Raw genomic sequence first — 10,032 nt, 5'->3', positions numbered from 1 at the left:
TCTTGGTGATTGGTGCCACACTTTCCTTGCTTTTTTGAATTGTGTCCTGAAGAAATAGCCTTTAGGTTCATAACCCTTGATTTTAGTGTACAAATCAAGTGCACATTCAATTGAAAATTGTTTTAAAGAATTAACAAAAATTCTTGCATACTTCCGCCTTATTCACATAGCTTTCCTGTAGCCTGAATGATGAATGTATGCGTAAAACTGAATTTATCCAAGATACGGGGGGGGGGGGGGCTAAATGTTGCTACCTTTAAGGTTGAAGGAAAAACATACCCCCTCACATACCGGAAACACATACCCCTCACACATACCGGAAACACATACCCCCGGACACATACCGGAAACACATACCCCTCGGACACAGGCCGGAAACACATACCCCTCGGACACATACCGGAAACACAAACCCCCCGGACACATACCGGAAACACATACCCCCGGACACATACCGGAAACACATACCCCCCGGACACATACCGGAAACACATACCCCTCGGGCACATACCGGAAACACATACCGGACCTCTGTACTATGCATGAAGTAAAATGGGAAGAAAAAAACAAATATTTAATGTTTTATAAATATTTGAAAGTATATAGAAATTTCATAGTTCTAGAAAGATAAGGAATTCGTTTATCAGCGGCTTGTTGATCCTAGGTCATATTTATTCTTCAGTTATAATATTTCACCAAATACAAAAACTAGGTTTTAAAATCTAAATAAACTATTAACGTGATTCTATTTCAATTGGAAATTTTATAATTTAAGAAATTGAACTGCATTTAAATTTTGAATTTAAATTTGAGAGAAGTTATTCTCTCTGTTTCAAAATTTCGCCCATTTGGAGATATTGAAGTGTAGAATGAGCTTAACTAATTAATTCGACATAAATCTACTCAGTGTCATTTGCCATAAAACAATAAAATATTTAAAAATATCTTCATTTTATTTTTATTTTTAAATTACAGATCCAAGTGATAAGGCATAATTTAATATTTATTTGCACCAACTTTTATCTTGAAACGGAGTTTTATTTATCTTAACTTTTTGTTTATAGATATAAATATAAGCTTAAATTCATATTTATTACTGAATACTTGGCTTTGAGGACGCTTCGCGCCAGTCCTTCCATGAAAAATTTGTGTTTTCAAGAAAAAGCAAAATTATTTTTTTATTTTGTTTGTCTGTATCCAATAAACGTAGATGTTAGTACTTATATATATATTATATAGAGCATATATAATTATAAAATATATTCTCAATAGAATACAATTACTATTTTTTTATCTATGTTACAGTTGTAGAGTATAAGGGCAAACCTTATCTCTATTCATTCTTTAAACGCTTGTTAGTTTAAAATAAAATACATTTGATGTTACAAATTTTATTTCAGTGTTTCTAAAGACTTCAAATTTTAAATAATCCTTTTTATAGTACTTTTATTTAAAAGAGTGGAAAGCTGATATTATAAATTATTTTCAGATTTTAAGAAAGAAGCTTTTGCCACAAACTTTGATTTTCTAATCCCTATATCCTTGCAACTCAATGTCCGGTAGACCTTTGATATTGCATACAACGAATTTTGTTGGAAAAAATAATAAAAATTTGCGTTTACAATATCAATGCTTTCCTCCATCAAGTTGCAAAGTTCTATGGATTAGAAAATTTGAGCGTGTGGCAAAAAAACTCAGTTTCTTTAAAATGATTAAATGTTCTATACCATGAACGATTGTTAACATCTCATTTTTATGCCTAAACAAAAGTGTATCTATATTAAAAAATGTACTTTTCTTATCAATTGCTTGGTAGGGAACATTAATTTCTAAAAATTGCAAATTTTTTTATATATAAGATGAACTTTTTACACATTTTTATTTTTAATCAAAATGATTTTTTCAGAAAATCAGGAAATCAAAAAGTTTAGGAAGTCTTCATCGATTTTACTTTGTGAAAAACCATGTTTAGAATTAACAAATATTTGTTAAAATTTCAAATATCTCCAACTCAATTAGAATATATTCCAGATTGAAAATATTTATGTAAAAGATGAAGATGTATGGAATTGCAGTTTTCATACTTGGAGTTAAAGGTAAACTTAGCAACTTAGGACTTAGCAAGCAAAAAAAAACTTTATTTTGATATTTTTGAAGTCGAAAAAAAATCTAGGAATCTTTTTTTAGCCCAGAAATCAGAATTTAAACAGATCTGCGAATTCATTTTTAATTTTATGTGATGGTCATACCCTTCAGGGACCGAGCATTGATCCTCAAATTTAAAAGTGGACACGTTGGATATCGAGATATAGTGTTCAAAAGTGATAATTTGTTCACGAAAGTTTCGATCTCAGTTTATTAGTTAATGAAAAATTAGTTATTTAGATACAGGGGAAATTAATTTCAAAACTAACATTTGGCCCATTTCTAACACTGAGTGTAAGAATTGGGCACAAATTGAAAGACTGGGTTTTTGGGATCCCGGCCCAGACCCAGAGTAAAAGTCGATAATAAAAACTATAACCAACATTTTATTGAACATGACGAGGACAACTATTCTCAATTTAATACTTTTTCTTAAATTAAAATTATAACAGGAGTTCTTTTTATATTAAAGGTCTTGACCGTTTTCAAGACAGTGCACTATAATGTTTTCCATTTTCGAAAATATCCTGAATTTGAAACATTGTCGCGTTTTCGAGACAAACCACTTTCCCGCTTTTGAGTATAATCCAAAATTCAAAACAAAACTCACTTTCATAACTTACAAAATACATCAGTGAAAACAAAAATCATCTTATGAAGACTAAATTAACTTCTGGATTATTTCTAGAATCCAAGTTTTCACATTTTATCTGTTAAATTAGAAAATATCGATGATTTATTTTTAAACAGTTTTCCACTAGCAAGGAATTGACAACCTAAAAACCCCAACTATCGTATTTTATACTGTTTTTTTATCTGGAGGTGAAATTCTAAAAGCTTAATCTCGAGTAAAACCCGGTCTTAGCGTCTGTTTAAGCCCAAGTAAAGCTCAAGCAAAGACTCGAGTTTATGGTACACTTGGGGTTAGTAAAAGACGCCAATCGACTAGGTTGGTCAACTCTTAAGGCCCGAGTCTCCAAAAGCTTCAGATTTCCTAAGATTTTCTGAGTAGTTTTTCCTTCTGCATTTTTTGCTTGCTTCAAACAGACTTTCATAAATGTTAGTTTTCAGGAAAAAACTTTTATATCTATATTATTGCTTCCATTTATTATTCCCATAATTCTTAGATTCATTGGTTCTGACGGGTCAATATGCCAATAAAAATACTTCCATTGTTTATTTATGAGATAATTTAGTAAAAATATTTTACTTTTATTTTCTTTCTTATATTCTTCTGTTTCCCAAATTTTTTTTCCTTTTTTTTAATAAAAAATATTAAAAAAAAATTTTCTTCAAAAGTTTTTGTTTAAACAATATAAAACTTGAAACCTTTAGTTGCAAGATAACAAAATTCCTGAATTATATTTTTTTAAAAATCTTGTTGGGGTTATAAATTTTCAAATCTAAGATTCTATTCGATCAGCATTCCAACAAAATCAAAGGAGGGGGGGGGGGGGGGGCCATGGACGAAACGAATTAAACTTATTCTTTCCCCACATTAATAATAACAACCCATTATATCAGTGGCAAAACCTTGAGGATTAACTTAATCTAAGATAATGAGCTTAACTTTGTCGGTTCCGTGTTTAACAACTATTTTTAAAAAAGGTTAGAATTAAATGATAAACAATTCTACCCAAGTTATTTGATTTGTACTTTAACTGATCCTACATCTTCTATACAATAAGGCTTTTCGTTTATTAATTAATTCCACGGGCAACGCCAGGCCGCTTTAGCATATAATAGAGTACAAATGATGAATATTTTCTATAGTTGAGTACATATAACTATATATAACCAGATATAACCAGACATATATCCAGAATACATGAGTGGTTTTAACATCTTCAATGCATACAAATATACTGCAGAGAAATAGCATCTTTTATTTTTTCTATAATTTCTCTTTATGTTTTATATATCATCATAAAGGAGTATAGAATAGAACTAATTCGCGGCCCGCCCTACCATATGATCACACATGCTTTGCAGACGAGTACTCCATTTGTATAAGAAATATTCAGAATAGGTTATTGTATACGCGGTAACTGACAATTGTACATCAGACAAATATTTCTTAAACAAATAAAATATCGTCTGCAAAGCACTTATAATCATATGGTAGGGCGGGCCGCGTCAGTTGTATCTCCCTTCTATTCCTTACTCCTTGATCATCATGCTCTTGAAGAATAAAAGGATTGAAAAGATGATTGAACTATTTTTAAACATCTGGCTTATCATTCAAGATACTCGAGGATTTTTGTACTTGACTTTTGAATTTTTGCCAATTTATTAGTTGATTTATAAAACGACACTTGCTTACACCATAATTCATAGACATTAGACAAACGGTCAAATTTTTGGAGTTTGGGAAGTAATCACCATCATCGGAGTAATATCAGAGATTCCCTTTCATTCCTTTAGATTTTCATTGGAGACCCCCAAGCTTTTCATCTGAGACCCCACATTTTCATTGGAGACCCCAAGCTTTTCATCTGAGACCCTAACTTGTCGCAAAAATATCAGAATATCATATGCCAAATGATCAAAAATCTTTAAATGATCAAAAAAATGTACGCTAAACAGTTAGGACAACTATTTTTTCAAATTATCATACAATTTTACAATAAAGTTGATTTTCAAGTTTAAGGTATTCTTAAACATATTTTTATGAAAAAACTGTAAAATGCAAGCTCTCTCTTTCACGCAATCTATCTTTCTTCTTTCTCTTCTCTTCTATTTTCTACTCTTCTCTTTTCTTCTCTTCTCTACTCTTCTCTTCTCTTATCTCTTTTCTTTTCTTCCCTTATCTCTTATCGCCTCCTCTTTGTTTTCTCTTTGTTGTTGACATTTAACCGGTTTTGAGATGAACAATGCAGTACGATCCGTTATTATGATTTTTCTCTGATTTGTTTACATTTCAAGCTTGTAGACCTTATTGAAACGTACTGCGTTTGAACTCCATAATTAGGCATTTGACCATTTGGCATTTGATATTTTAATATTTTTGGAGATTGTCCCTTTTCGTTTTAACATCCAATTTCCATCGGAAACCCCAAGATTTTGATTGAAGACATCCAGACTTTGATCGGAAACTCAAGATTTTCATTGGAGAGCCAAAGATTTTAATTGGAGGCCCAAAGATTTTAATTGGAGAATTTGTCATACTTTTCTATTGAAAATCTGGGGGATTTCTAATGACAATCTCTGGGTCTACGATGCAAATTTTGGGGTCTCGTATGAAACTATGCAGTCTCAATGAAAAGCTTGGAGTTTCCAATGAAAATCTCGGGGTCCCAAGTGAAAATCTCGGGGTCCCAAGTGAAAAGCTTGGGGTTTCCAATGAAAATCTAGGGGTCCCAAGTGAAAAGCTTGGGGTTTCCAATGAAAATCATCTCGGGGTCCCAAGTGAAAATCTCGGGGTCCCAAGTGAAAATCTTGGAGTTTTCAATGAAAATCTCGGGGTCCCAAGTGAAAAGCTTGGGGTTTCCAATGAAAATCTCGGGGTCCCAAGTGAAAATCTTGGAGTTTTCAATGAAAATCTTTTGTAACTCTATTACAGATATATATGTTTATTTATAAAAAATTTACTTTCATTTTTAAGTGCGTGTATTTAATGAGCTCCGAAGAAATGTATTTATTATTTTTTTATCAATTTATATATTCATATGACACAACTACAGAATTCTGTGGTTTTTGTTAATATAATTATGTATTTGTTTAACCAACTAAATAATTAATAATGACATCTTCACTTCCCTTTCATCTTCCATTAGGCAAAATTGATTTAATTATTGTGCTTGTAAACAAATAATTGATACAATTTTACTCCAGCTTTAGCATCGGACACCTTCCAACTTTTTATAATACGCTTAAATACTTTTTGGATGGCTGACATTATATAAAGCGCTCATACCTTTTACTTTTTCAACAAATGTGAACAAATTTTGCACAAATAAAAACATATTATTTATGTGTTTATGGTAGTATGGTGAACAGTCAAAGGCTGGTCGATTAAACAAAAATCTTTCATAACTTTTCATTATTTGAGATATTATAGATTTAGATTAACCTTATTTACATCATAAGTTATTAACATTTAAATAATGCTAATATTTGTCTGACAAGGATTAACTTTTTTAGCCCCTCCCTTGCACCCTAACAATTTAGGTTCGAGGATTAATTTATTTAATGAGCTGACCTTGAGAAGTGTATGACACTCCCCTATGTCAACTCTAATAGGGTAAAATCATAGGGAGAGGGGGGGGGGGGGCGAGATCCTATATATGGCAAAAACTTCTTTGCAATGCTAGTGTTTTGGTCTCGAGACAATGAAGGCTAAGGTTTATGTTCTTGAATCAATTTTTTGCTTTATAATATACTAGCTTGGGAACACAGCGCTGCAAAGGTTACTCCCGCCGTTTACCCGCACTTGAACGATTTTAACGGGAATCTAAATGTTCTCTATCAAAAACTAAAGTCGACAAACTTAACTTAGAATCTTAAAACATACAAAGATTACAACTTTATATATTTAAATGAGTAATGATACAAAAATCATTCACAGTACTGGAAAGGGTTAAAATACGGATCATTTTTGGATCAGAAATTGATTGGTATTATTTTCATTCAGATCCGATGTTTAATACTTCGATATTTATAACAGATGGGCTTTCTTAATCGGGAGAAATTTAATTCTTTGCTAATTGATGCCAATTTGTAGTTCTTCACAAAAACTTAAATGTTGAAGAACTGATAAAGTCCCCCCCCCCACACAGCTAATGGGGTATTAGGGGAGGGTGAGCCAAAATGAATTTATTCCATAAACCTCTTATTTATTACATATAAGGCTTGGCCGCTTAAGAACTTTTATGGAGAGAAGTCTTCATTTGTTATGTTTTAGTTAAGAATTTTGACCGAAAACCCGCTATCTCGTTGAAAAGTTTGAAAAAGAACTTTTCAACACACTACTCTGACTAAATCAAGGTTTTGGCGTGCTGCTGGCACCCATAAATCTTTTCTATATAGCTGTTAGAATATATTTTTAAATTTAGATTATCCCGAGCCCTTGTGTTTTCTTCTGCTTTTGCAATAAAATAAATATTTATCCTCCAAAATACTCGCTGTAACAAAGACGACATATAAATATATTGCGGGTTTACAGGATCCATTCAAGGATAAATATATGAACGGGAAAAGTAATTATAAATTGTAATTATTATAAATCAGTGCTAGCTACAATTCATACAATGTTTGTAAATGAAAAGATAAACAGAATATATTCAATTGTCCATTCTCTACGTGAAACACAAGACAAATGCATTTTAAGAGGAGTATTGTGACAAAAAAAGTCATCCCCTTATTCCAAGCTACACTCCCCTGTCCTTCCCCATCCACACACCCCCTCCATCTACCACTTTACCAACATGAAGCAACTTCAAATAGAAATTCGTATCCTAGAAAAGTCAGGATATATTTTAGTTAAGTATATAAAAGTCGAGAACACGTGACATTGTGCTTTACATCCATTCTTACATAGATTAAGACAGATTAAGACAGATGGCAAAAATCTTACATATATTTGAAAATTACTTCTATAACTTTTTATCTTTGTAACCCAATCTGCTAGGACTTTGATATTTCAAACTAAACACTCAAATAGTCAAAGTTTTACATGTTAAAGGTATACACCATCAGAGACTGAATTTAAAGAATTTGAGCCGCGGCTCAAATATGATTGGTTCCACTTAAAATTGTATTCAATATTTCAAATTTTAAGCCGGCACTCAATTCAAACCGGTTTTGGGCGGATTTGAGACGTGGCTCAAATTTATTAAATTCGGACTCAGGTCCCCAAAAAACAGAGATAAAGAAATCAAAGTTTGTAGCAAAATAAAATCAGTTCCTTAACGAGACTGAAATCGTACCTTAAAGTGGTCATTAATGGCAATGCCCGATTCATGATGGTACCCTTTAAAGCAGTGGCTAATCAAGTATGAATTAGATATCAATGCTTATTACAGTTTGAAAACTGATTAATTTCAATCGTGACTTCTCTAAAAATGTGACAAGAGCATTTCTACGGCATGAATGGAATTTATCAAAATTAAACACTTTTAAAGCTAGAAAACAAATCTTCCCCAATATTGAACAGATAAAGGTTTAAAGGGTTCAGTTGTAAATAGGACAATACCATCTTTACATGAAGTGTTGCTTGAACAGAAAAGGTTTTAAAGGGTACAGTTGTAAATAGGACAATACCATCTTTACATGAAGTGTTGCTTGAAAGTACACTGTTATGTGTAAGCGTAATTTTAAGCTTTACAAATAAAGACTTGTTGTTCTTTTGTAAAAGAAACAGAATTCTCAAAAGACCATGTATTGTATTTTGTTGGGAAAGTTTAAAACAAGCATTAAACTTACATTCGTCTCTATAGTTGAAATGCATTAAACTCACATTCGTCTCTATAGTTGAAATGTCAAATTCTTTAAAAATAAAAGATATTCAACGTTATTATATATGTTGTTGAAAATTAAACAACATATGCAGAAGTCAATTTTGATCCTTTTAAAAATTGATTATTTTAATATTCTATATTTCAATTCTAAGAAATAATAAATTTGAGAAAATCCGCCAATTTTTGTGTTTTTTTTCAGAATATCACAAAAAAATTTAACATTTAAAGTAAAAATCTAAAAAAGAGAACCTTCTTATATTTTTATTTTGGTTAACTTGAGATTATAGAATTTGAAACAAAATTTGGATTTATAAATGTTTAAGGGTAGCACAATCACAAAGTGGTTAAAGTTTGTCAAATTTCGCGAAAAAACGGCTAAATTTAAAACTTTGCGCCCTTGTGCGTCATCCATCACAAAAAAATGTATGTATAAAACAATATCTTCGCACCTTATAAGCTACCACTCTAGTCGAAAAAAAATATTCGACCTCAGTATGAACCAACTTACTACACCTCTTTCATTTTTCGTGATCACTCCCTTTAAGAACACGAATACTTTAACCAAAGGCTAGTTTTTCGAAAATAAACATACAACCAAATATTTTTGTAATTAAAAGTAATTTTTACGAAATTTGTTCAAACTTGTTTTAAATTTGAATAACATTGTTTGCGATATTTAAAGAATTAACAACAAGTAACTTAGAATTATTTAACCTTTGTATAACTCTTCTACTATTTTAGTGTTGTGTATAAACGGGCTCACTGTGACTAAAAGTGAAGGAGTTTTATCTTCACTAGATGAACCAGCAACACTAGGGAAGAATACCTCTATCCTTTTACTAGATTGGAAACCCAGCTTGGTCAGGAATTTTTCAAATAATTTTTTTCAAAATTAAAATCAACCCACTCAGCTTAGAATTGTTAAACCAAGAAAGAACATTCCCGTGGTTCTATCGAGTTCCCGAATCAAAATTTGAGGCAACTCGGCCAAGAGGTTACTTAGTAAAGATCAGACATCCCAACGGACAGACAAACAGAGATTACTACTTTATATAAATAGAATAAATATATTTACATAGAGAGAGAGAGTGTTCTTTTATTGTAGTATATACACCCTACCATACGTCAGTTTTATACAGTGATAACTAGAGAACAATAGAATAGTTAGATGTTATAGCAATACTGAAGTGTATTTGATGTTGTTAAAAAGCAAATAGGATTTTTAAAAGTTATATCTTGATTCTAAAAGTAGTCTTTCTATTTCAGACTTTTCTGGTTATCACTAAAGACAGGTCCACAATTTGGTTTAAGATTTCCTAAAAGTGTCTTTGCTAGATGTTGTCTTAAAGCTTTAACTGAAAATCAAATATATAAATTTGCATTTGAAAAATGTTTGCGCTAATTGGATTTTAACAGAAATGTTGTTATT

At 31.4% G+C, this 10,032-nt stretch overlaps 1 protein-coding gene across 3 annotated transcripts in view; it reads left to right on the top strand.

The window, feature by feature from the left end:
* Positions 1-1,999: 1,999 nt before the first annotated feature.
* The window catches only part of LOC111701141 (uncharacterized), a 44,960-nt gene continuing 36,927 nt past the window's right edge, over positions 2,000-10,032 (top strand). For all 3 annotated transcript variants that reach the window (XM_023472307.1, XM_023472306.1, XM_023472305.1), the window contains exons 1-2: positions 2,000-2,096; positions 9,345-9,419. In XM_023472307.1, the coding sequence (XP_023328075.1) occupies positions 2,054-2,096; positions 9,345-9,419 (118 nt within the window). In that variant the 5' untranslated portion in view covers positions 2,000-2,053. The remainder of the gene's footprint in view (positions 2,097-9,344; positions 9,420-10,032) is intronic.

This window comes from Eurytemora carolleeae, unplaced genomic scaffold, assembly GCF_000591075.1.
Source record: "Eurytemora carolleeae unplaced genomic scaffold, Eaff_2.0 scaffold85, whole genome shotgun sequence".
NCBI classification, from domain to species: domain Eukaryota; kingdom Metazoa; phylum Arthropoda; class Copepoda; order Calanoida; family Temoridae; genus Eurytemora; species Eurytemora carolleeae.
The sequence above is the reverse complement of the archived record's forward strand: the minus strand, read 5'-3'. Positions and strand labels throughout refer to the sequence as shown.